The sequence below is a fragment of the Saimiri boliviensis genome, chromosome 1, assembly GCF_048565385.1.
Source record: "Saimiri boliviensis isolate mSaiBol1 chromosome 1, mSaiBol1.pri, whole genome shotgun sequence".
Lineage (NCBI taxonomy): Eukaryota > Metazoa > Chordata > Mammalia > Primates > Cebidae > Saimiri > Saimiri boliviensis.
The window spans coordinates 145,985,057-146,012,630 of NC_133449.1; the positions used below are offsets into that span (position 1 = coordinate 145,985,057).

General features: G+C 50.4%; 1 protein-coding gene across 6 annotated transcripts in view; it reads right to left on the reverse strand.

Moving 5' to 3' along the window:
- Positions 1 to 67: 67 nt before the first annotated feature.
- IL34 (interleukin 34) overlaps positions 68 to 27,574 on the reverse strand; it is an 80,102-nt gene continuing 52,595 nt past the window's right edge. For 4 of the 6 annotated variants that reach the window (XM_003939931.3, XM_074406140.1, XM_074406151.1 and 1 more), the window contains 6 exons: positions 14,904 to 15,321; positions 6,747 to 6,880; positions 4,785 to 4,862; positions 4,294 to 4,455; positions 992 to 1,127; positions 68 to 750 (listed from right to left, as the gene is read on the reverse strand). In XM_003939931.3, coding sequence (XP_003939980.1) covers positions 560 to 750; positions 992 to 1,127; positions 4,294 to 4,455; positions 4,785 to 4,862; positions 6,747 to 6,880; positions 14,904 to 14,931 — 729 coding nt within the window. In that variant the 5' untranslated portion in view covers positions 14,932 to 15,321 and the 3' untranslated portion in view covers positions 68 to 559. Of the gene's footprint in view, positions 751 to 991; positions 1,128 to 4,293; positions 4,456 to 4,784; positions 4,863 to 6,746; positions 6,881 to 12,028; positions 13,126 to 14,903; positions 15,322 to 27,574 lie in introns of those variants that run through there. The other 2 variants (XM_010350657.3, XM_074406164.1) reach the window with 2 other exon arrangements.

Consider the following 27,574-nt stretch of genomic DNA (forward strand, 5'->3'; position numbering starts at 1 on the left):
CGGCAACCTCCTACACTTGGCCACCTCCCATCCCCCTCCAGGTTCACCTCCAAAGATGCAAAGCAAACCAAAGGAAGCGGGACATTTAATAGAAAAAAGAAACTGGAAGAGCATCCACTGAGGCAAGACATGGCACTTGGCACTGGCCTCTGCCCCGAACTCCCCAGTCTGCCAGGCTATGGGGTAGGTCCTAGAATGACCACGTCATGCTGCCTGTCTCCTCTGCAACCCACGGCTGTGCCCTCGCTGCTGCAGGTCACAGGAGGCTCAGCACCCCCTTCAGGTGGGGGGACAGTGAGGGCAGCGCCAGGAGGGGCCAGACACTCTATCGCCATCCACCTTCAGGTCCCCAGGTCCCCAGGTCCCCTGCGCTCCAGGTGAGGCCACGACAGTTGTGGAAAGCAGGAATCTGAGCCCTGCCGTGGCAAAGAATCCCCCTCAAAGGAAGAACATCATTCCCAGGAGGGGCTCCCATCAGCACCCCTCAAAGTCTCAGGCCCAGCTGAACTCCTGTGGGAGCTGGTCTGGCTGCCCTGTCTGCAGTCACCATCCAGGCTGCTCAGGGCAAGAGGCCCTTGCTCTGTGTCCTGACCGGCCGTGCTGAGCCCGTGGAATTAGGAGAGCAACTGGGGGGCTGTGGAGGCGGAGGATACAGCTGGGTGGTCGCACATTGCAATGAGGGCTCTGGGCTATAGGACTGAGGACTTGGCATCTCACAGTCCTGCCAGTTTAGGACGGAGCTTTGTTTACCTGCAAGGGATAGGGGGAAAAAAAGACTATAGCAGTGCTGAAGACCACCCTCCCCACCAAACCAAGCCATGTGTGCTTGTCCCCGTCCCCCCATAACCAGGGCCCATCCTGGCTTCCAGAAATGACCTGTAGCCCTGGGAAGCAGAGGGTATGCCCAGGAGGATGCCAGCTCTACCAGCTGGCCTGGGCCCTGATGCCCGGCCTCCCACCCCCAGGCTTCACCCCCAAAGAAGCTCCTTACAGCAGGAGCAGTACAGCAGCTCCATGACCCGGAAGCAGTTGTCCAGCAGGGCTTTGGGCCGCACCAGCTTCAGGTTTGACCCTGGGGCATTCAGGAGGGACAACACAGATTCCACCTTGGGGCTGACCTCCACGTCCTGGAAAGGAGGAAGCCGTCAGGAGCAGTGGCAAGATGGAGCCGTACCCCAGGAGAGCCGTGGGGGCTGTCCAGTCACCTGGAGCTGCCCAAACCATGGAAGAAGGACCAGACTTCTGTGGCCATGAGCCTGGATCGCTATTTCTCACCATCTTCTTCCTGTGGGCGCAAGGAGGGTCCCAGACGCCACCCTTCACCCAGGCACAACTCCAAGGCTCCGCTTTTCCATCTTTGGAAAAATGAGTAGAGGGTGCAGGCCAGGACGGTGAGGAAAGTGGGGCATCCCACGCCCAGGCACGGCCACCCACCACCATGTGAGGACCCCCTGACCTGGGGAAACTGTCCTTCAGGAAGCAAAGACTTCCATCAACTCCAAGGAACAACAGAAGGCTCTCATAGGGACACTGAGGCTTAAGTCACATAGGCAGGGCAGGAAGTCCAGCTCCAAGCTCAGGTGGTTTCTCTCCAAGAGACTCAACAAAAGGGTCATGTGGGGTGCACCATGGCACCGAGGGAGGGAAGTCCCCAGGCAGGAGGTCAGGGCCACTGTAGAAAGCATCATGGGAAAGGTGGGGGGTGATCTTCTGGAAGGGGGTGACAGCCCAGGCAACATGTCCTGGGCCAAACTGTGTCCATTTCCTCCCCCCAAAAGCTGTGTCTTGGCCAGGTGCAGTGGCTCAAGCCTATAATCCCAGCACTTTGGGAGGCTGAGGTAGGTGGATCACCTGAGGTCAGGAGTTCAAGATCAGCCTGACCAACAAGGAGAAACCCCGTTTCTACTAAAAATACAAAATTAGCTGGGCCTGGTGGTGCACACCTGTAATCCCAGTTTCTCATGAGGGTGAGGCAGGAGGATCGCTTGAACCTGGGAGGCAGAGGTTGCGGTAAGCCAAGATTGGGCCATTGCACTCTAGTCTGGGCAACAAGAGCAAAAAAAAAAAAAAAAAAGTTGTGTCTTGGTCCTACCCCTTGGTACCTGTGAAGGTGACCCTATTTGGAAATAGAGTGTTTGCAGAGGATCTCAGAAGGACATCATCCTGGATTTAGGGTAGGCCCTAATACAATGACTGATGTCCTTATAAGAGCAAGGTCACACAGACGTGGAAACACCAGGCGGAAGGCCATGAAAAGGCTGAGACTTCTGGGCATGGCGGCTCACACCTGTAATCCCAGTGCTTTGGGAGGTTGAGGCAGGCAGATCACTTGAGGCCAGGAGTTCAAAACCAACCTGACCAACATGGTGAAACCCCATCTCTACTAAAAATACAAAAATAGGCATAGTGGCAGGCACCTGTAATCCCAGCTACTTGGGAGGCTGAGGCAGGAAAACTGCTTGAATCCTAGAGGTGGAGGTTGCAGTGAGCCAAGATCGCGCCACTGCACTCCAGCTTGGGTGGTAGAGGGAGACTCCAACTCAAAACAGAACAAACAAACAAAAGCCACCACAGAGGCCAGGCAGGGTGGCTAATGCCTGTAACCCAGGACTTTGGGAGACTGGGGCAGGAGTATCATAGGAGTCCCAGGGTTCAAGACCAGCCTGGGCAACATAGCGAGACCCCATCTCTAAAATAGTAAATAAATGAAATGAAATGAAATAAACAAGAAAAAGAGCCACCAAGGAGATCAAGGAGTCTCCTGGCTTTGTAAGAATTGGGAGCCTTCCCACCAGTCTCCTCCCAGGCAAGCTCTAGGCAGCTGCAAAGACAGGTGCTGAGACCCGGTGCGGTGGCTCAAGCCTGTAATCCCAGCACTTTGGGAGGCCGAGGCGGGTGGATCATGAGGTCAAGAGATCGAGACCAACCTGGTCAACATGGTGAAACCCCGTCTCTACTAAAAATACAAAAAATCAGCTGGGCATGGTGGCACACGCCTGTAGTCCCAGCTACTCAGGAGGCTGAGGCAGGAGAATTGCTTAAACCCAGGAGATGGAGGTTGCGGTGAGCCGAGATCACGCCATTGTACTCCAGCCTGGGTTAAAAAAAAAAAAAAAAAAAAAAAAAAAACAGGTGCTGGTCCCTAAGCCCTTTCACCATCCAAAGCTTACAGTTGGCCTGGGATGCTCTGCCTGCAGGTTGGGTCTTGTCAGCAGCTGGCTAAGCAGGGCAGCAGGTGGGTCCCCAGGACAACTATGCATTAGACTCCTGAGGAGGGTGGGTGGGGACAGGGAGGGGTGCCACGGCACACACAGCCTGCATGGGTCATCCTGCCACCTTGTTTTTTCACTACAACTCAGGTTCTTTAGAGGACAATATCCCTGAGGCCTCAGATCAATTTCTCTGAGTGGGGTGGAGATAGGAGAATCTCTTTGTTGTTTTTTTTTTAATTAACTACAGTTCATAATTTACATTAGTGTTCACACTCTGTGTTGTTCAGTTCTATGGGTTGTGACAAATGTGTGCTGTCACGTATCCACCATGAACATATTATACTGCATAGTTTTCAGGGGTTTTTAGCTTTTGTTTTGTTTTGTTTTGTTTTGTTTTTTTGAGACAGGGGTTTTCACTCTTGTTACCCAGGCTGGAGTGCAATGATGGGATCTCGGCTCACTGCAACCTCCACCTCCCAGGTTCAAGCAATTCCCCTGCCTCAGCCTCCCAAGTAGCTGGGATTATAGGCGTGCGCCACAATGCCCGGCCACTTTTTGTATTCTTAGCAGAGATAGGTTTCACCATGTTGGCCAGGCTGATCTCAAATTCCTGACCTCAGGTGGTTCACCCACCTCAGCCTCCCAAAGTGCTGGGATTACAGGCATGAGACATGGCCGGCCTGCAGCAGTTTCACTGCCCCAAACATTCCCTCTGCTCCATCTATGCTTCCCCACTCCTCCTCCCCCACCTCCAGGACCCTCATGTTGCAGAAACAAAGAGGGTAGGATGACTGGCCCAAGATCCAGAGGGAGAGAGGCAGAGGCTAGAACAGAGTCTCAGGGGCATCTCCTGCACCCCGAGCCTGGTCGGCATGGAACAGTGGCCGCCTCCTCCTTCCACAGGCTTCTTTTCCTGCCTGCACCCCTCCCCCACTTTCCCACGCTCCTTGGTTGGTGCCCATCTTTCCATGTGTTCACCCCTCTCCTCACCAGCCCTTGGCCACACCTCATAGACTCATACACGCACATGCACGCACCTGTGCACACACACGCCCTGCCTGCCACCCGCTGCACGGCTCACCGTGAGGCCCCGCTGGACATCCAGCAGCAGCGTCTGCACCTCCTGCAGATACTTCCAGGATGGGTGGCCCTCGAGCAGCACATCCTGCACCGACTCAGTGGCACTGAGACTCACCAAGACCCACAGATACTGCAACTCCCGCTCGCTCACCCGGGCCCTCTGCTGCAGAGACAGGGAAGTCACTGCAACCCCCGAGACACGAGCCCTCTGGGCTCGGACCACCCTCTCACCAGGGACTTGCCCTTGCAGAGGGAGTAGACAGGGGCATCCACTGCAGACAGTGAGTACAGCTCGTGCTGCTGGCCTGGGGCCCCTCCCCAGCCCCGAGAGCAGGCTGGTCCTTGGCCCAGGCACAGGGGCTAATCTGCTCTCAGGCTGGGGAGAGGCCCCAGGCCAGCAGCACCACCTGCCAAGTCCAGTGCACCTCTGAGGATGGGGCCCACTGGATGTCATGGGAGGCAGGGTCCCCACAGCCCGCAGGGGATTCTCACCAGCCTGGTGACATTGGAGATTCTGAACACCTCCTCGTAAGGCACGCCGATCTTGTAGTTGATGGGGAAGTAGTATTTCTAGAGAGGCACAAGAACAAACCATGAGGCCAGAAGTAGAAATGACCAGCAGGCTCCCCAACCTCCCAAATGATCCTTTTTTTAAAGTTAGTCTCATTCCGTCATCCAGTCTGGAGTGAAGGGGCAGGATCATGGCTCACTGAAGCCTCAACCTCCCAGGCTCAGGCAATCCTCCCACCTCAACCACCCAAGTAGCTGGGACTACAGGTGTGTGGCACCATGCCCAGATAATGCCTTAATTTTTTGTAGAGATGGGGTTTCATCACGTTGCCCAGGCTGGTCTTGAACTACTGAGCTTAAACGATCCTCCCACCTTGGCCTCCCAAAGTGCTGGGATTACAGGCATGAGCCATGACACCCTGCCTCCCGATGAATTTTGATGTAGGAGGAGAGGACTCAGGGCCCAGCCCTTGGATGGCAGAGGTGGTCCTGTTCAGAGAGGTATGCCTGGCTCACAGCTGGGCTAAAAACAGCTCACTTTCCTCTGGGACACAGGGAGGGCGGAACAAAACACACAGTTCCTGTTAAGGCAGAAGTTTCAGGCTCAAGTGTGAGGACACGCTACTTCAAGAAAAACGTATTATTATGTGATGGTTGCACAGCTCTGTGAACACACTAAAAACCATTGAGTTGTGCACTTTAAGGGGGTGAATTATGTCTCATATATAAATACATAAATTATATGTCAGTTAAGCTGTTAAAAAAGACACTCACAAGGTGCAGTGGCTTACTGTAATCCCAGGCTGAGGAGATTCACTTGAGCTAAGGAGTCTGAGGTTACACTGAGCTGTGATCTCACCACTACACTTCAGCCTGGACAACAGTGACACCCTGTCTCTAAAAGCTAATTAATTTTAAAAGATACATAGGTTAGCATGGTGGCTCACACCTGTAATCCCAGCACTTTGGGAGGCCAAGGTGTGTGTATTGCTTGAGCCCAGGAGTTCAAGACCACCCTGGGCAACATGGTGAAACCCTGCTACTCAAAAAAAATGTTTTGTCCAGGCATGGTGGCTCACGCCTTTAATCCCAGCACTTTGGGAGGCTGAGGTGGGTGGATCACAAGGTCAGGAGTTCAAGACCAGCCTGGCCAACATGGTGAAACCCCTTCTCTACTAGAAATACAAAAATTAGCCAGGCGTGGTGGCACCCACCTGTAATCCCAGCTACTCAGGAGGCTGAGGCAGAAGAATTGCTTGAACCCGGGAGGTGGAGGTTAAGGTGAGCCGAGATCATGCCATTGCACTCCAGCCTGGGCAGCAAGACTCCATCTCAAAAAAAATTTTTTTAATTAGCTGGATATGGAACTATAGTGCATGCCTGTAGTCCCAGCTACTAGCAAGGCTGAGGTAGGAGGATCATTTGAGCCTGGGAGGTGGAGGCTGCAGTGAGCTGAGATTATGCCATTGCACTCCAGCTTGGGCAACAGAGCAAGACCCTGTCTCAAAAAAAAAAAAAAAAAAAAAGAAAGAAAGAAAGAAAAAGTTTTTTAGAAAAAGTTAAGAAAAAAAAGCATAGAGCCACACAGATATTTCCACTCTACAAAAAGAACCAAATGCTCCACTTTCTAGGTCTTTCCGGCTAATAAGTGCCTGGGGTTCCTCAAAGAACTCCAGTGTCCGTTCCTGAGTCATATGGTGAATGCCGCCATGAAGGATTAAAGTGAGACAAGGAGGAGGGCTGGCAGCCCCAGGAGACGGCAGGAGAGGGGTCGGTAAGTGCAGACCAGGTGCATGGGTAGGTTTCAGAGAAAGGCAGAGAAACTGGCCATGGTCTGCTCAGGGCTGACACAGGTTCTAGGAAGGGCCCTGAATGTCCAGAGACCTACGCCAGGTGAGCCCCAGCGCTCGGGGACAGGGACACAGCTGGTGCCCACGTGGTTACCATGTACTGAAGTCGGTTCCTGTACTGCAGCTTGTCCCGCAGAAAACCCGTGACAGTGCACTCCTCACTCTGTGTCAAGGGCCACATTTCCAAATCCTCATTCCCCAAGGCCACGCCGAGGAAGATCCCAAGATCTGTGGACCACATGAGACAAAGGCACATGAGCACCCTGCATCTCATCCACACCATCCACAACGTCCAAAGCCGAGTGACCATCATCTGTTCTCGTAGGTGACACGCACTGATAGGAAAGATGTGGTGGTGGGGGGACAGGATCCGGAATGCTTTCCCTGGGGTCTAGCTCCAGAACAGCAAAGTCAGACAGGCAGGAGCCGTCCAGAGGGTCCACACCCATCCCACGCCAGCCACCAGAGCCCCCCAGGAGGCACGCCCCAGGCCCGACGTCTGGTGTCCCCGCTTCTGTCGCTCCATAGAGCAGGCAAAACCTCCCGCACAGGACAACTTCAGCCCCTGGTGTCCAGGTGACATGTTTTCAAAGCTCGTTGCTGGGTTTTCCAGCCAGGCATTCAGGAGATCAATCATCCTGGATTCTGGTTCCAGTTTAACAAATGACTCTTCAGTCACCCACGCCACTTTCTTCCCTGCCCTATCTGATCTTAGTGTCCCTCCCAGCTAACTGTGCCAGCGGGTCTGTAGCGCCTTCCAGTCTGGTCTTTCTGGGACATTAAGCAGATCTCACACTGGCTGCATCTCTTTTGGCCACTAATGAGAATGAGCCACTGGAACATTACCAGACTTTGCCACTGGGGGTCACTGTGACTTCAAAGACAGCCTATACGATTTCCACGTGCCTTAACAGAAAAAATAGGAGAGAATTCGCAACAAATATGAATAAAGTCCATCAGAGCAGAAAGAATAACACAGAAAAAGGCCAACTATCTGAAAGATCAGACTCATAAACAAAATTAATAAATTCACATTGCGCCGGGCGCGGTGGCTCAAGCCTGTAATCCCAGCACTTTGGGAGGCCGAGGCGGGTGGATCACGAGGTCGAGAGTTCGAGACCATCCTGGTCAACATGGTGAAACCCCGTCTCTACTAAAAATACAAAAAATCAGCTGGGCATGGTGGCGTGTGCCTGTAATCCCAGCTACTCAGGAGGCTGAGGCAGGAGAATTGCCTGAACCCAGGAGGTGGAGGTTGCGGTGAGCCGAGATCGCGCCATTGCACTCCAGCCTGCAGCCTGGGTAACGAGAGCGAAACTCCACCTCAAAAAAATAAATAAATAAATAAATAAATAAATAAATAAATAAATTCACATTAAAACAATCAGATATAAGTTTTCTTTTCTTTTCTTTTCTTTTTTTTTTTTTTTTTTTGAGATAGAGTCTCCCTCGGTCACTCTGGCTGAAGTGCAGTTGTGGAATCATGGCTCACTGCAACCTAGAACTCCCAGACTCAAGCGATCCTTCCGCCTCAGCCTCCAAGTAGCTAGGACTACAGTTGCATGCCACTACACAGGCTAATTTTTATATTTTTTGTAGAGAAAGGGTACTGCCACGTTGTCCAGACTGGCCTCAAACTCCTGAGCTCAAGCAATTCTCCTGCCTCAGCATCCCAGAGTGCTGAGATTATAGGCATCAACCACTGTGCTCAGCCCATTTTTCATATATTCAAATGAAAAAGTTTTTTGTGGTTTTGGGTTGTTGGGGCTATTTAAGAAAGGATTTTGCTATGTTGCCCAGGCTTGTCTCAAATGCCTAGTCTCAAGCAATCTTCTCTTGTGTCCTCCTGAGTAGCTGGAATGAGAGACACATGCCATTGAACCTAGCTTTTTTTTTTTTTTTTTTTGAGACACTCTCCCTCTGTTGCCCAGGCTGGAGTACAGTGGCACAATCTCAGCTCACTACAACCACTGCCTCCCAGCTTCAAGCAATTCTCCTACCTCAGGTCCCGAGTAACTGGGATTACAGGCACCCAACACCATGCCAGCTAATTTTTGCATTTTTAGTAGAGATGAAGTTTTACCACATTGGCCAGGCTGGTCTCGAACTCCTGACCCCACGCTACACCCTCCTCGGCCTTCCAAAGTGCCGGGAGCCACTGCACCCAGCACTTTTTTTTTCTTTTTGAGACAGAATCTTGCTCTGTCACCCAGGCTGACAGTGGCACAATCTCAGCTCACTGCAACCTCCACCTCCTGGGCTCAAGCAATTCTTATGCCTCATGCCTCAGCCTCCCAAGTAACTGGGATTACAAGCAGGGGCTACCACACCCAGCTAATTTTTTGTATTTTTTGTAGAGACAAGGTATCGCCATGTTGGCCAGACTGGCCTCAAAACTCCTGAGCTCAAGCAGTTCTCCTGCCTCAGCATCCCAAAGTGCCGAGATTACAGGCATCAGCCACTGCACCTGGCCATATTACTAAAATTATTAAAAGCTCATTTTGTTTTAATAATGAATAATTCGTACTGGATCTCAACATTGCACTCCAGCCTGGGCAGCAAGAGCAAAAAACTCCATCTGAAAAAGAAAACTATGCTGTACAATATGTTCATGGTGATGCTGGCCAAGCGGTGAGGGAAGTGCTGTCCTGAGAAGCAATTTAGTGATTTTTGTTATTAATGGATTTGATAGTATCCACACTTTTCCATCTAAGCCTTAAAAATGTCCACACTCTTTCACCCTCTAAATTCACTTCTAGAAATAAATTGGAAGAAAAGCAAAAGATATAGCCAAAAATTTATGAACAAAAACAGAGAGAGCAGCATTTATTTTATAATAGTGAAAAGCTGGAAATGGCCTAGATGGCCGGTTATAATACATGTGTCCAATACAAATCACATTGTCAAAGCTTCGCCTGCGCTACGTGAACTTGAAAAACAGCATCACTCAATGCTGTCTGTGTTCATAGCATGACTGTACCAAATCTCTACGGGAGATTTTTTAGTGTTTTTCTTTTGAAATAAGGTCTTGCTCTGTCACCCAGGCTGGAATGCAGCGGCACTGTCATTGTTCACTGCAACCTCAACCTCCTGGGTTAAAGCAATCCTCCCACACCAGCCTCCCAGCAGCTGGGACAGCAGGTGACAACACCACACCCAGCTAATTAAAAACATTTTTTTTTTTTGTAGAGACGAGGTCTTGCTCTTTTGCCCAGGCTGGTCTCGAACTCCTATGCTCAAGCTATGCTCCCACCTTGGCCTCCAAAAGTGCTGGGATTACAGGCATGAGCCACCACACCTGGACTTGCAGGACATTTTTTATGTGCTATAATCCGTATATATTATTGTTATAGACAAAAGCAATAGCCATCCTTTTTTTTTTTTTTTTTTCCGGCAAAAGCAGTCAGGCAGGCTGTCACCTCCCTGAGCCACCCACAGCTATGAGTAGGAATTACTGACTGGACTTTCCCTACTCGCAGCACCTCGGAAGATTTTTGTTACTTCCCGCCCCTCTGGTCTGGGCCACACCACCCGTTTGCCACTTGCCCACCTCCCTCTCCAAACCTGCCCTGCTCAGGTTTCCCGCCTGGCCTTTGCTCCTTTGGGACCTGCCACCGGGAGTGCCCTTTCGCAGCTCAGAGCCTCAGGTCTCCTCAAGCCCTGTGCCCCATAGAGCCCCAAATTTTTTGCAAGATTGCGAGTTTGCAATCTGTCTTGCACTTCCTCTCTCTTTCTTTCCCTGTGCCTGACACAGTATTGGGCCAGAGGGCCAGATAAGCATGAACTGAACCAGTGTTTGCCCCTTCAATATCTGCTTGCTTTCTGTCCTAAGTCCTGAACCTTTCAGCCTGGCACCCACCCTTGCAGTTCAAGATCATCCCTGCAGGTCAAGATCATCCCTGCCTCCTGGGCTCATGCTTTGCCCATGCTGGGTACCCCCTCCCACTACAGACCTCCTTCAAAGTCTCCCAGAGACTCTTCTCTCCCTCATCACCCCACCAGGGTCTCCCCTGCCTGCACCAGCTCCAACTGGTATCTGTCTCCAGTACCACCTTCCCCATTCACTCATGACCTTGACTTTGGTATGTGAATCCATAAGGCAGTTAAACATCGCACAGTCCAGTGTGCTGAACACTTTACATGTGCGTTTAAGGATCTGCTTCAAGAGGTAGAAATGGGAGCAGACATCAGCATCCCTTGAGAGCTGGTTAAGGCACGGGTCATCCAGCCCCGCCCCGGAGTCTCTGCTCAGCAGGTCTAGGACGTGGCCGGAGAATCTACCTTTCTAACAGGGTCCCAGGTAAAGCTGTGGCCATTGCTCTGAAACTGCAGACCTACAGCAACACTTGGAAGCTGGTGTCCCAACGGTCACCTCTGGTCCACAGGGATTTCCACAGGAATAAAATTCCACAGGAATAAAAATTCACAATTTCAGCTTTTCTTTTTAAAAAAATAAGTACCACCTGGCCAGGCGCGGTGGCTCAAGCCTGTAATCCCAGCACTTTGGGAGGCCGAGGCGGGTGAATCACGAGGTCAAGAGATCGAGACCATCCTGGTCAATATGGTGAAACCCCGTCTCTACTAAAAATACAAAAATTAGCTGCGCATGGTGGCACACGCCTGTAGTCCCAGCCACTCGGGAGGCTGAGGCAGGAGAATTGCTTGAACCCAGGAGGCGGAGGTTGCGGTGAGCCGAGATCGCGCCATTGCACTCCAGCCTGGGTAACAAGAGTGAAACTCCGTCTCAAAAAAAAAAAAAAAAATCAGTACCTCTGTCCACACTGGGTCTTTTTTCCTGTGTGGCCATCACCATTGGCTGTCCACTCCAACCCCCAATCCTACAGCAGCTGCCCTTCTCTGTGTCCTGTTCTGGGGCCCTGGAGACCCAGCAGCTGGGGACCCGGCAGCTGTGGCCTCGAGGCAGGGACTGTGCCTTGGAGTGACACTGTGCCTTCCAGCCTGGCACGGTGGGCACACAGGCTGCCCTGGAAGCCCTGTCCACAGATGATCTGCCCCTCCCCCAGCTGGGCAGCCTTCCTCTAAGGCTGCAGCCCAAACATCACTCTTAAGTATCAGTTTCTTGTTTTGCTGCCTCCACCCACCCAGAGAAACAGGTTAACAAACAGGGTCCAGGCAGGGGAAGCACAGCTCCAACCTCAAGGCCACTGTCCCCCACATGCTCTGCACACCAGGAACCCCACAGCCAGTGCCACCCCTGACCCTGGTCAAGAGACCCCCCCCCACCTGCCCTCATCTTATCCCAGAGGCAAGAGGTTGCAGTGAGCTGAAAAAGTGCCACTGCACTCCAGCTTGGGCAACAGAGCAAGACTCCGTTTTAAATAAATAAATAAATAAAATAAAAATAAATAAAACAACCTGCAGGACACAGAGAGGCTGAAGAAAGGTCCACATGAGTACGGTGCTCCCTTCCTGGTTCCCTGGCCCCAGGTGGGGGGGCAAGAGGGACCTGCTCCCTCCCTGTGATGACCCTAAGTGCAGTGACAAGCCTTGCCACTCCCAGCCCCAGGGACCAAATCTGAACCTGTGCTGTGGGTTAAATAGCATCTCCTCCAAATCCATGTTTACCCAAACCTCAGAGTGTGACCTTGTTTGGAAATAGGGCCTCTGTGAAGTAGGAGGTAGGGCCAACTCCAGAGGCGGAGCTCTGACACCGGACCAAAGTGGAAACAGGGATGGACAGGCAGAAGCAGCATTCAAAAAGACATGCCCAGCAGTGTGCCCTGTCAGTTTACCACTGCCATGGCAACATCTGGGCGTTACCACTCCTTTTCACGGCAATGACCCAGTAACCTAAGTTACTACCCCTTCCCGAGAAATGTCTGCAGAAACTGCCCCTTAATCTGCATGCAGTTAGAAGTGGGAATAAATATGACTGCAAATGGCCCTGAGCTGCTCCCCAGTACAACTCCTTTGGCACAGCCCTATTCTGCAGGAGCTGGCACGGAGCTTTAACACCTCTTCAGGAAAGCTGTTTTCTTCTAACATCAGTTTGCCTTGAATTCTCTCCGAGCCAAAGCCAAGAACCGCCCCAGACTGAGCCCCACTTGGGGGCTTGCCTGTCCTGCACCACTTGCAGGTGTTATTAAATGAAGGATGTCAGGATGAGCCCATCCGGTATTTAGGCAGGTCCCTAAATCCAATGACCAGTGTCCCTGGAAGAAAAAGAGGGGACACAGAGACACACAGAGTCTGGCCACATGAAGACAGGCAGATCCGAGTGACTTGGCCACAGGCCAAGGAGGCCAAAGCTGCCAGGAGCTGGAAGAGGCAAGGAAGTCTCCCTCTCAGGGCCTTTGAAGGGAACCTGGCCCTGTGGACACCCTGATCTCACACCTCAGTCTCCAGAACTGTGAGACAATACGTTCCTGTTGCTCTAAGCCACCCGAAGAGTACTAATTGGTTATGGCAGCCCAACTTCCTCAGCACCTCAGCCCCTGAGCACCAGCCCCCACCTCAATCTGCTGCCCCTCCTCTCCCTCATCCCCCAGCCAGCCCTAGCCCAGTCCTAAGACACACCGTCTGGAGCTTTCTTCCCTCTCCCTCCCTTTTCTCTTTTCTTTGCTTGCTTTCTTTTTTTCTTTCTGCCTGCCTTTCTTTCTTTCTGTCTTGTCTGTCTTCTCTCTCTCTCTCTCTCTCTCTCTCTCTCTCTCTCTCTCTCGCTTTCTTTTTTTATAGGGTCTCACTTTGTTGTCCAGGCTGCGGTGCAGTGATGCAACCCTCACTCACAGTAGCCTCAATCTCCTGGGCTCAAGTGATCCCCCCACCTCAGCCTCCTGAGTAGCTGGGATTACAGGTGCATGCTGCCATACCGGCTAATTTTTCTTTTTTTAGAGATGGGGGTCTCACTATGTTGCCCAGCCTGGTTTTAAACTCCTGGTCTCAAGCCATCCTCCTGCCGTGGCCTCCCACAGTGCTGGGATCACAGGTGTGAGCCACCAGCTCAGCATCCTTTGCCTTTCATTCACACCTCCACCTCCAGAACGACCCTCATTTCCTCCTGTGCAGACAGTAACAACAGCAACTCCTACAAGCACCGCCAGACTGATCTTCAGGAGCAGAGGAACTCCCAAGCACGACTCCACCCCCGCTGGCTCTCAAATCCTCCAGGGCTGCCTGCTGTGGGTGAGGGAGGCACGCTTTACCTGGCTTCCAAGGCCTCAGCCACCTGAGTCCAAACCAGCTTCCAGCCTGGCCTTTCATCATCCTATTGCCGAAACTTTGTTCACACTGGTCTCTCTCCCTGGAACACAGGCCTCATGACCTCAGGTCTACCTGTATGAACACCTCCCCACCTTCCAGACCATTTCCAGCAGCCCATCCCCCACACTGTACCCCTGATCCTCATGACCTAGGCGCTTCCAGAACACTAGGTCCACCGCCTGCTAATGTCCCAACCCTTTGTTGTATCTTTTCACAAGGGCCAGGGTGGAGCCAACTCTTCTCTGGATCCCTCCAAGGCTCATACCCATGACCTCAAACAGTTTCCGAGCACTCAACCCTGTGCCAGGCACTGGAGACAGAGGCACGAGACAGCAAGGTCCTTGTTGTCATGGGAGTGACTGCAGTGGGCACGTGGAAGGCACCAGAAAAATGTGATGAATTTGAGTCAATTAAATTGAATCTTGGAGAGTGAAGGGATCTTGGTCTGACGTCCCACCCAGCAGACATGAGAGGCTTCCAGATCCTTTTTTTACTTCCTGTCCTCATTTCAACTTATTTTTCTTTTTACCAAAATGTTATCTTTCTGCTTTTGAATTCTATTCTGTTATGGAGGGAGAGTTGGAGGGGAACAGGGGGCCTTCTCCAGGCACCTGGCTGCTCTTCTGCGGTGGGTCTTGGGTTCCTGGACACTTTCACCAGCCCATGCCCCACCCCCACTGGCCACGCCCAGGACTATGCCACCGCTGCCTGCACACGTTCCCCAGAGCCCACGAGCCTGGAAAGGTGAGATGCTGCCACCTATCCCCAGTGCCTGTCCCAACCTAAGACCACCCTGAGGACCATGCCCACCCAGCCAGAACTGCCCACCCAGCTTGCCCATCGGAGCCTGAGGTCAGCAGCATATAGGGCAGAGGGTGGCCGTGGGAATCCCACAGGGTGTCTGCAGTCAGGCTGGGAAGCATCACAGCTTCTCACCAGCGAGAATGCCCTGGTTGCTATAGCCATGGCAGAGCCTGGATCTCGGCCAAGGCCTCCCAGGGCAGGTCCCCAGAGACACCCCAGTACTCACAGCGCAGCCAGGCGAAGCCCCAGGGCATGGTAGTGTTCCTTGTCCCCGCAAGAGCTCAGGAACCATCCCCAGTGGAGTGTCTATGGAGGCCTGAGTGTGGCCTACATGGCCTCGGGGCAGCAGAGGTGGCCACTGAGTCAGGGAAGGGCTGGCCCTGGAGGAGTGGTTGGGCGGCGGGAGCGGGCAGGTGCCCCAGGGGCAGCAGCTGTCCTTATCTGCCCAGCAGCATGGAGGATAGCCAGGGGGCAGTGGCTGCGAGTCCCATGGCAGCCCAGGAGTGGGTCTGAGCCAGTGGCCTCGAGGTCTTCCTTTCCGAGGAGCAGGAAGAGAGAGTCCCCGGCAGGTCCCTTGGTATCTGAGGCTGGGTGACGCTTTCTCTGATTTCTCCGACTGCAGCTGCTCAGTGTGAAATTTGGCTCTGGGAAGAGAAAGGAGGGGAGAAACTGATTATGTAAGAGCAGTGCTACCACTCAGCCATCAGCATGCAAAGCCTGCACAGGACCACCCTGCCCTGGCAACTGGACAGGGCTCACATGAGAAACGACTTCAGGACACCTGAGCATCCCCAGCCCATGGGTGAGTTGCGATGACACCAGCTGGCAGCCTGGGACCTCAACAAAAGCAGGACCAAGAATGAACAGGTGGCGTGAGTTCACCTATCGAGGGCCATGAATGACTCAGGCTGCGGGGCAGGTTAAAAAAGAAGACACGCTCCCATCCCCAAAAAAAGGCCAGGCGCAGTGGCTCATGCCTGTAATCCCAGCACTTTAAGAGGCCAAGAATGGAGAATTGCGTGAGCCCAGGAATTCGAGATCAGCCTGGGCGACACGGTAAAACCCCTTCTCTACTGAAAATACAAAAATAGCCAGGCATGGTGGCGCATGTCTAATCCCAGCTACTCGGGAGACTGAAGCAGGAGAATCGCTTGATCCCAGGAGGCAGAGGCTGTAGTGAGCCAAGGTAGCGACACTGTCCTCCAGCCTGGGCAACAGAGCAAGGCTCCATCTCAAAAAAAAAAAAAAAAAAAAAAATGCATTTAATACACCAAACCTCCCCAACACCCTGGCTTAGCCTAGCCTCCCTGAAACGTGAACACTCACCTTAGCCTAAAGTTAGGCAAAATCACCTAACACCAAGTCTATTTTATAATGAAGTATTGAATATCTCAAGTCATTTATTGAATACTGTTCATTACTTCAAAATTGTGATGGTTTCACACCATTGTAAAGTCAAAAAATTTTAAGTGAGACAGCCATGATGGCTCACGCGTGCAACCCCAGCACTTTGGGAGGCCAAGGCAGGAAGATCGCTTGAGCTCAGCAGTTAGAAACCAGCCTCGGTAACATGGTGAAACCTCATCTCTACAAAAAATTTGCTAGGCATGGTGGCAAGCGCCTGAGGTCCTGGCTACTCGGGAAGCTGAGGTGGGACGATCACTTGAGACCAGGAGGTTGAGGCTGCCGTAAGCCATGCCTGCAGCCCCGCACTCCAGCCTGGGTGACAGAGTGAGATCTGTCTCAAAAATAAAAAATAAAAATAGGGCCGGGCGCGGTGGCTCAAGCCTGTAATCCCAGCACTTTGGGAGGCCGAGGCGGGTGGATCACGAGGTAGAGAGATTGAGACCATCCTGGTCAACATGGTGAAACCCCGTCTCTACTAAAAAAAAAACACAAAAAATCAGCTGGGCATGGTGGCGTGTGCCTGTAATCCCAGCTACTCAGGAGGCTGAGGCAGGAGAATTGCCTGAACCCAGGAGGCGGAGGTTGCGGTGAGCCGAGATCGCGCCATTGCACTCCAGCCTGGGTAACGAGAGCGAAACTCCGTCTCAAAATAAATAAATAAATAAAATAAAAAATAAAAATGAAAATGTAAGTGGAGCCATTGTAAGTTGGGAACCATGTGTAGTTCCTTCCTTTTTCTTGCTAAAGCAGGAGAATCGCTTGAACCCAGGAGGCAGAGGTTGCAGTGAACCGAGACAGTGCCATTTCATCCCAGCCTGGGTGACAGGTCAAAACTCCATCTCAGAAAAAAGAGTGGCCTTCCCCAATCCTGGGAGGACCCCGGCTTGCCTCTCTCTGCCTCTCTGTGTGTCCCTCTTTGTCTCTTTCTGTCTGTGTCTCAGTCTCTTTGTCTCTCTCCGCTCTCCCTCTGTCTCTCCTCTTTCTCTGTCTCTCCCTCTCCATCTCTGTCTCCCTATGTGTCTCTCCCTGTGTATTCCACTGTACAGACCAATCACTGCTTGTTTGTCCACTAGTTGAAGGGTGTCTGGGCTGTTTCTGGCTTTGGGAATTGTGACTAAACCATCGCAAGCCTCTGTGTAGAGATTTGGGTGTGGGGGAAGTTCCGTCCCTCGGGGCTGGTCTGTAACTGTGAGTCGTGTCTCACAGCCCTTCAGACCTCCTGGGTTCTGCCTGCCTGCCACAGGGGCCTGGTCAGTGGCTTTCTGCTCCTGTGGCCACAGCTCTGCTGTGCACAGAACTGTGGATCCCATAGCTCAGACCCCAGGCTGGCCCAATAGGCACACACCAGAGCCACGCTGTTTACCCTGGCCTTGCCCTATAGATTCTCCTAGTAGCCTCCTCATTCAGAAATCTCCAAGAGAAGCCCCCAACGCAGAGCCCTGCCATGCATCCGGGACCACAGACCCTGATGAGGAAGAAAAGGAAGTGAGGAATAATGGGACACCCACCTCCGAGCCACACCTGCTCATCCTGAGCCTGGGCCCCATGGAAATGCGGAAACCATGAGGAAGCTTGGGGAGAACAGAGGGAGTTGCCAGTGACACGGACGCCAGGATTGGGGCAGCAGGACACAGGAAAGCAGGCTGCTCGCAGAGCCCCTGAAATAGACACAGCCCCCAGGCCTCAGGGCCCCTCCTTGCCAAAGGATCCTAAGCGGTGGTGTGCTGCCACCTGTCCCCAAAAGAGTGGCCCTCCCAGGCCGGGCACAGTGGCTCATGTCTGTAACGCCAGCACTTTGGGAAGCTGAGGTGGGTAGATCACCTGAGGTCTGGAGTTCAAGACCATTCTGACCAACATGGAGAAACCCTGTCTCTACTAAAAATACAAAATGAGCCGGGCGCGGTGGCTCAAGCCTGTAATCCCAGCACTTTGGGAGGCCGAGGCGGGTGGATCACAATGTCGAGATATCGAGACCATCCTGGTCAACATGGTGAAACCCCGTCTCTACTAAAAGTGCAAAAAATTAGCTGGGCATGGTGGCGCGTGCCTGTAATCCTAGCTACTCAGGAGGCTGAGGCAGGAGAATTGCCTGAACCCAGGAGGTGGAGGTTGCGGTGAGCCGAGATCGCGCCATTGCACTCCAGCCTGGGTAACAAGAGCGAAACTCCCGTCTCAAAAAAAAAAAAAAAAAAAAATACAAAATGAGCCGGGCATGGTGGCACATACCTGTAATCTCAGCTACATGGGAGGCTAAAGGAGGAGAATCACTTGAACCCGGGAGGTGGAGGTTCCAGTGAGCCAAGATAGTGCCATTTCACTCCAGCCTGGGTGACAGAGCAAAACTCCATCACAAAAAAAAAGAGTGACCTTCCCCAATCCTGGGAGGACCCCGGCTTGCCTCTCTCTGCCTCTCTGTGTGTCTCTCTGTCTCTTTCTGTCTCTGTCTATCTCAGTCTCTTTATCTCTCTTTCCTCTCTCTCTGTCTCTCCTTTCTTTCTCTGTCTCTCTCTCCCTCTCCATCTCTGCCTCCCTGTGTGTCTCTCTGTCTCTACCTCCCTGTCTCTTTCTGTCTCTCTCTGTGTATCTCTGTTCCTGTTTTTCTGTCTGTCTCCATCTGTCTCCCTGTCTCTGTGTATCTCTCTCTGTCTCTGTCTCTCTCTGTGTATCTCTGTCGCTCTCTGTGTATCTCTGTCCCTGTTTTTCTGTCTGTCTCTATCTCTGTCTGTCTCCCTATCTCTCTCTCCGTCTGTCTCTTTCTGTGTCTTTCTCTCGCTCTCTTTTTCTCTCTCTGTCTCTGTTTTTCTTTGTGTCTCTCTCTGTCTCTGTCTCTCTCTCAGGGCTGGCACGGGGTGGAGTGAGAGTTTGAGGACATACCTTGCCCATCACTGGGGCTTACAGCAGTCATTGGGAAATTCATGCAGAGAAAGTTGCACAAGAAGTAAAAGCTGTCATAGCAGTCTACATCATTCAGTGGTGAAAAGCATTTTCAAAGTCACAGTAATGAGTAAAACCTGAATATTAATTTCACTGAATCATGACTTAAGGATACTGGGAAGACGAAGGTCAGAGAGGGCAGGTGTGTGGAGAGGGAAGGAGGTGACAAGAGCTAGATCTTCCCTGGTGGGAAATCAATAGATATGGCCTGAAATGAAGACACAGCTATTTAGAATGCTTTTTAGGCCGAGCACAGTGGCTCACACCTGTGGCACTTTGGGAGGCTGAGGCGGGAGGATCACTTGAGCCCGAGAGCTCCAGATCAGCCTGGGGAACATGGTGAAACCCCGTTGCTACAAAAAATACAAAAATTAGCTGGGTGTGATACATGCACCTGTAGTCCCAGCTACTTGGGAGGCTGAGGTAGGAGGATTGCTTGAGCCCAGAAGGCAGAGGTTGCAATGAGCCATGATGATGCCACTGCACTCCAGCCTGAGCATCAGAGCAAGACCTTGTTTAAAAAAAAAAAAAAAAAAAAAAGAATGCTATATATCTCTATATATATCGTTGATACATAAAGAGCCTGGCACTCCAGCCTAGGCAATAGAGTGAGACTCTGTCTCAAAAAACAAAAATAAAAAATAAATTCTTGCGCTGGGCCTGTATTGTGATGTCCACCAGTTGGGGCAATAAGGTCTACTTATCCCGTGGACTTTAATAAGTTGAAAGTCCTGCCAGGCACATGGTGCATGCCTGTAGTCCCAGCTACTCGGGAGGCTGAGGTAGGAGGATCGCTTGAGCCCAGGAGTTCTGGACCATAGAGTGCTATGCCAATCGGGTGTCCGCACTAAGTTCGGCATCAATATGGTGACCTCCCAGGAGCGGGGGACCACCAGGTTGCCTAAGGAGGGGTGAACTGGCCCAGGTCGAACGGAGCAAGTCAAAACTACCGTGCTGATCAGCAGTGGGATCACGCCTGTGAACAGCCACTGCACTTCAGTGGGGAACATAGCGAGACCCTGTCTCTTAAAAAAAAATAATAATAAATAAATAAATAAATAATTAAAAAGTTGAAAGTCCTGTGTCTGGAAAACACAAAACAGGAAGAATGGAAAAGGCAGAGGCTTGCTATTGTGTGTAATGTCACACTGAATTATTTGATTCTTTAATTCAGGTACAGATATAACTTTGACTTAATAAAAGCTAAACTAAAAACAAAAAAATTCCTGCCGGGTGCAGTGGCTCATGCCTTTAATCCCGACACTTTGGGAGGCTGAGGCAGGCGGATCATCTGAGGTCAGGAATTCAAGACAAGCCTGGGCAACATGGTGAAACCCTGTCTCTATTAAAAATACGAATATTAGAAAATAAAATAAATTTTAAAAAATACAAATATTAGCCAGGCATGGTGGCAGGTGCTTGTAATCTCAGCTACTTGGGAAGCTGAGGCAGGAGAACTATTTGAACCCAGGAGGCAGAGATTACAGTGAATCAAGATTGCACTCTGCACTCCAGCCTGGGTGACAGAGCAAAACACCATCTCAAAAAAAAAAAAAAACTCCCGGGCCGGGCGCGGTGGCTCAAGCCTGTAATCCCAGCACTTTGGGAGGCCGAGGCGGGTGGATCACGAGGTCGAGAGATTGAGACCATCCTGGTCAACATGGTGAAACCCCGTCTCTACTAAAAATACAAAAAATTAGCTGGGTACAGTGGCTCGTGCCTGTAATCCGAGCTACTCAGGAGGCTGAGGCAGGAGAATTGCCTGAACCCAGGAGGCAGAGGTTGCAGTGAGCCAAGATCATGCCATTGCACTCCTGTAGTCCCAGCTACTCAGGAGGCTGAGGTAGTAGGATCACTTGAGCCCAAGATATCAAGGCTGCAGTGAGCTAGGATCACACCACTGCACTCCAGCCTGGACAACAGAGTAAGATCCTGTCTCAAAAAACAAAAATAAATAAATAAATTCTTGTGCTGGGCCTGCGTTGTGATGTCCACCAGTTGGGGCAGTAAGGCCCTGCTCATTCTGTGGACTTCACTGCCCCCTCCTTTCCTAAGATAACTGCTTTGTTTTTGGTTCCTCTGTCCTCTATCCGAAAACCAAGCCTACCTCCCCAGGAAAGGAATATGAAACTTGGATTAGAATCCTGGCAGTTTAACTCTAGAGCCTGCGCCCCAGCCCTTCAGAGGTGGTACAGTTTCATGTTCAGGACACACACAGCCAGTGAGAAACCTCAAGCACCCACTCAATATGCTGTATGACAAATCACACCAAAATATAGTGACTGAAAACAATCACGTTATTTTTCATGAACTACAGGTTGGCTGGGACTTAACTGATCTGGGCTGGACTTGGCTAATCTGGGCTTGGCTGATCTGGACTTGGCTCAGTTGATCCAGGGTGGGCTGGGCTGATCTGGGCTAGACTTAGCTGATCTGGGCTGGACTTGGCTGACCTGGGCTGAATTTGGCTGACCTAGGCTGTCTTTGGCTGATCTAGGCTAGATATGGCTGATCTAGGCTGAATTTGCCTGATCTAAGTTGGACTTGGCTGATATAGGCTTGGTTCTGCTGATCCAGGTTGAGCTTAGGTTATCTAGGCTGGGCTTGGCTGATCTAGGCTAGGCTTGGCTTATCTAGGCTGTACTTGGCTAATCTAGGTTGTCTCTGGCTGATCTAGGCTGGATATGGCTGATCTAGGCTGGACTTAGCTGATCTAGACTGTACTAAGCTGATCTGGGCTGTACGTGGCTGTTCCAGGCTGGGCTGGGCTGATCTAGGCTGGACTTGACTGATTCAGGCTGAGCTCAGCTGATTTGGGTAGCCTTGCTCCTGCTGGTGGATTGGCAGGATGCTGGCTAGTCTAGGTTGGCCTTATCTAGGACGTCTCATCCTCCAGCAGGCTAGCCTTGACTTGTTCTCACAGCAGAAGCAGGGCTCCAGGAAAGTAAGCAAATAAGTCAAGGTCTCTTAAATCCTAGGCTCAGAATAATCACACTATCATTTCCATCACATTGCCCAAAGCGGATTCAAGGTGTGTGGTGGGAGGACAGACTCTACTTCTTGATAAAAGGAGCTGTAAAATAACATTGCAAAGGGCAGGAGGGGTGTGTGTGTGTGTGTGTGTGTGTGTGTGTGTGTGTGTGTAAAAGTGTGTGTGTGTGTAAAAGTCCCAAGGGGCATAGTGTTGAATCACCTGCCCTACTTGAACACTTCCCTATAAGCAGGACAGGACCAAAAATATCTCAGAGCTGTACCATACAATCCAACATCCTAGAGATGAGAAAGTAAAACCCCAGAGGGAAAGGGAGCTGGCCCAAGGCCACAGAGTCACCAACTCACCCTACCCCATCTTCCCCCTTCAAATCAAGGCAGTCTTCCCTTAAGAATGTGGGAGAGCACAGGAAGAGGTCACAGGCAGTGAACCCCAGATGTCCAACACAAGAGGAGGTGGAGGGAAAAAGGGACTGAAATCTGAGTTTAGGCCACAGAAAAAGGAAGACAACAGCAGAACTAGGAACTGTTTCTTCTGGCTAATTCCATTAGTCCAAGCCCAGGATCTAACTTTCTTTCTTTCTTTCTTTCTTTTTTTCCTTGAAATGGAGTCTCACTTTCTTGCCCAGGCTGGAATGCAGTGGTGCAACCTCAGCTCACTGCAGCCTCCACCTCCTTGGTTCAAGCAATTCTCCTGCCTCAGCCTCCCAAGCAGCTGGGACTACAGGCTCCAGCCACCACTCCTGACTAAAAAAAAAATTTTTTAAGCAGAGATGGGATTTCACCATGATGCCCAGGCTGGTCTTGAACTTCTGTCCTCAAGTGATCTGCCTGCCTCTCTCTGCCTTCAAAAGTGCTAGGATTATAGGTGTGAACCCCCATGCCTGGGCCTGGGATCTATATTTCTAAGTAACATTTTACCCACCAACCCTGTCTGAACAGTGGCAAGAAGATTCCAGACGTCGGGCACATGAATAACAGAGGACCACTCCACACCTAGATGTCAGTTGCATTCAGAGAGGTGGTCTTGGTCACGCTGGCCAGCACTCTTAAATCCCAGGTCCGATATGCAAAGGAGCCTCTATTCCTCCACCCACTGGATCTAGGCTTGGCCATGTGACTTGCTGTGACCAATGGGACATACTTGTGCATTGGGACTTTCCCTCTCTCGCTGCCAGGGAGCCTTCATATCATGTAACTAATCCTGGTAGCCTGCCGAAGCCTCAGACATTTAAGGGAGGCCATCCTAGAAGAGCTGGCCCCAGCCAAGTCATCCCTGCATCCTAGTCCACCCACAGAATCATGAGATATAATAAATGTTTATTTATTTGAAGCCACTAAGTGTTAGGGTGGTTTGTTACGCAGTAGAAGCTAACTGATACAACACAAATGTACATCATCTCCAAAATGCTCTGTACACCAGCTCAGCTCCAACCCAAAACAACTTCTAGGAGTGGTTCAGGTGGCTTCTCTCAAACTGAAGCTCAGTCCCCAGTCAGGAGGCCTTTGAGGACGAAAGTATGCTGTCCTTGCCATAGGACCCAGCTCAGAATCTTCAGCTGGAAGAGGAACTTTCTAGAATTCAGAACTAGTCAAGACTTTTTTTTTTCTCTGCCCTATTTGATTTACTGTTTACAGCTTTTTATAATGGAAATTGTTAAAACAAACTGAAACAAGACAGAATAGTATGATGGACCCCAAAATAGCTGTTACTCAGCTTCAAAAATTATCAATCTGGGCTGGGCGTGGTGGCTCACACCTGTAATCTCAGCACTTTGGGAAGCCAAGGTGGGTGAATCACGAGGTCAGGAGTTCGAGACCATCCTGGCCAAGATGGTGAAACCCCATCTCTACTAAAAATATAAAAATTACCTGGGCACCTCTAATCCCAGCTGCTTGGGAGGCTGAGATAGGAGAATCACTTGAACCCAGGAAAGTGGAGGTTGCAGTGAGCCAAGATCATGCCACTGCACTCTAGCCTGGGCAAAAGAGCGAGACTCTGTCTCAAAAACAAAAAAAGAAATTTCAATCTGGCTGGCACAGTGTCTCACACTCATAATCCCAGCACTGTGGGTAGTCAAGGTGGACAGATCACTTGGGGTCAGGAGTTTGAGACCAGCCTGGGCAACATGGTGAAACCCTGTCTCTACTAAAAATACAAAAATTAGCCAGGTATGGTGGTGTACACCTGTAATCCCAGCTACTCAGGGGGCTGAGGCACGAGACTCACTGGAACCCAGGAGGTGAAGGTTGCAGTGAGCCAAGATCGCACCACTGCACTCCGGTCTGGGCATTAGAGCGAGATTCTGTCTCAAAACAACAAAAAAATATCAATCTTCTGTCATTCCAGTTTCACTCAACCTCCAATTTTTTTTCCAGGAATACTTTAAAGCAAATCTCAAACATGCCATTTTGCCAGCATGTAGGGATTTTTAAAATGTATAAGCACAATATCATTATCACACAACCATCAAATTAATAACTCTTTAATATGATTTAATATAGAATCCATGTTCCATTTTCTCTGGTTATTTTTTAAATGTCTGATGTGCCTCTTAAGACTTTTTTCTTTTTAAAAATCAGGATATAATTTGCATGCCATAAAATATACCATTTTGAAGGGTACAGGCTGCGTGTGGTGGCTCACACCTGTAATCTCAGCAATTTGGGAGGCTGAAGCCAGGAGATCACTTGAGCCCAGGGCTTTGAGACCAGCCTGGGCAACACAGTGAGAACTCATATCTACCAAAAAAAAATTTTTTTTAAATTAGTCAGGTGTGGTGGCACATGCCTGTGGTCCCAGCTACTTGGGAGGCCAAAGTGGGAGGATCATTTGAGCCAGCAAAGCGAAGGCTGCAGTGAACCATGATCATGCCACTGCACGCCAGCCTGGGCAACAGAGCAAGACCCTGTCTTAAAATAAATAAATAAAGTGTATAACGGCTGGGCATGGTGGCTGACGCCTGTAATCCCAGCACTTTGGGAGGCTGAGGAGGATGGATCACTTGAGGTCAGGAGTTTGAGACCAGACTGGCCAACATGGTGAAATCCTGTCTCTACTAAAAAATAAAATAAAATAAACCAACCTCCAGCAAAAATTTAAAAAATAAAATAAAAAGGAATCCAAGGAAAGAAATCATTTTAATTATAATTTCAGAGTAGTTTCAGGTCTGCTTGGCCTGTCTTTACTTCTTTTTCTAGTCTGTCTTTCTCATTGTTTCTACTTTAGTCCAAATCAGTCTTAGAAAGCTAAGGCATTTTCCAATTCTATTATGTAGGGTTTTTTTTTTTTTTTGTACTTTAATTTCTGGGGTACATGTGCAGATCTTTTAGGGGGCTAGGGGAGGGGAGGGGAGGGATAACACTGGGAGAAATGCCTGATGTAGGTGACAGGGGGATGGAGACAGCAAACCACCATGGCATGTGTGTACCTATGCAACAATCCTGCAAGACCTGCACATAAAGTTTTTCTTTTAAGAAGTATCCTCAGACTATAGCCTAGAGTTTCCGGATTGCAGATTCATGGTGCAGTTCAACATGTTCCTCTGTCTTTTTGTGGGGGACAGGGTCTCCCTCTGTCACCCAGGCTGGAGTGCAGTGACGTAATCACAGGTCACTGAAGCCTCTACCTCTTAGGCTCAAGTGATCCTCTCACCTCAGCCTCTCCAGTAGCTGGGACTACAGGCATGAGCCACCACACCTGACTAATTTTTATTTTTATTTTTTGTAGAGACAGGGTCTCATTATGTTGCCCAAGCTGGTCTCAAACTCCTGGGCTCAAGCAATCCTCTCACCCCAGCCTCCCTAACTACCGGATTACAGGCGTGAGTCACCAGGCCTGGCCTCCTCTGTCTTCTCTTTCTGCACACTTGCAGTGGGAACAGACTCAAGCTCCAGCCCTTTGTCACAATACAAGTGGTGCTGTGTTGTTTCAACAGAAGGCACATGACAACTACGCTCCACTCTTTGCTGATGTTGGCAGCCAATGCCGCTAAATGCCTAGATTCATTAATTCACTGAGGGTTGCTAAACGTGAAACTCATCTCGCTTTCTGATTAAGTCTTTCCCCATGAGGCAAGCAGAGGCAGTTGCAGATGAACAGCTTTGCCAAGATGTCTGATATAAACAGAATAGTGTGCTTTCCTCCTGTTTCTGACCTCTGCCTGAAATCAGATAGTCTCCAGGCCTGTGGAATTTGTTTTCAAATGACTGCTTTTCAAACAAGATTGGCTGGGTTCTGGACATGCATTTTCCCATATGACCCAAAGACATCTGAATGAATGTGATCAAACACATCCTGGATCCAGGCTATACACTTCTAGTGGGTGCCACATATCTGTGATCAGTGTTAGCGCATCTGGAAACCTCAGTGCCACACCATATCCCAAGGGCATCTCCCAAGCGCAGGTGAAACAAAACATGAAAATCGACGCCATCTTTACAAGTGACAGAACCACCAAAACAGGACGAGGCCTTAGTCAGCATTTCCTAACAAGGCCAGGTGCCTACACAGCACTCTTGGGCCAGACACTACCAACATGGAGTTAGATTTCCCTACAGTCACTCACCTTTTTTACTTAAACAAGTTTATTTGTTTTTTAAAAAAAAATACTGGGCTGGTGCAGTGGCACACACTAGCAATCCCAGCAGTTTTGGAGGCTGAGGCAAGAGGATTGCTTGAGCCCAAGAGTTTGAAAGCAGCCTGGGCAATAAATATAATGAGACCTAACATCTACAAATAATTTTTTTTTCAATTTGCTAGATGTGATGGCATACCCGTAGTTCCACGTACTCAAGAGGCTTGATCCCGGGAATTCCAAGCTGCAGTGAGCCATGTGTGACAGAGAAAGACCAGCCCGGGTGACAAAGACCTTGTCTCAAATAAATAATAAACACATAAATAAATAAGTATAAAATATCACAGGAAAGCATATGCAGCTATTGGGAGGATAAGAAACCACCCATCAGAGGACCAGGGAGAGAGTGCGGGGAGTGAGGAGGTCAGAAAGCAGGAAAGTTTCCCCAGGGAAGGGGATGATTCGATTTCTTTTTTTTCTTTTCTTTCTTTTTTTTTTTTTTTTTTTCTTTCTTTCTTTCTTTTGAGATAAGGTCTTCACTCTGTTGCCTTAAACTCCTAGGTTCAGGCGATCTTTCTGCCTCAGTCTCCCAAGTGGCTGAGACTACAGGTTCGCACCACCATGCCCAGCTAAGTTTTACAATTCTCTTGTAGAGACAAGGTCTCAATAAATTGCCTAGGCTGGTCTTGAACTCCTGGGCTCAAGTGGTCCTTCTACCTTGGCCTCCCAAAACACTGCAGTTACAGGCATGAGCCAGTGCACCCAGCCTGATTCCATGTTTCAAATCTCTCAGGGAGTTCCCTCTGGTTGGAAGCAGGGTTAATTCAAAAGCAATCCATGGCTTCTGGCAGAGTGCATGGGTCTACCTTTTTTTTTCTTTTTTAGACAGAGTCTCACTCTGTCACCCCGGCTGGAGTACAGTGGCACGATCTTGGCTCACTGCAACCTCTGCCTCCCGGATTCAAGCAACTCTCCTGCCTCAGCCTCC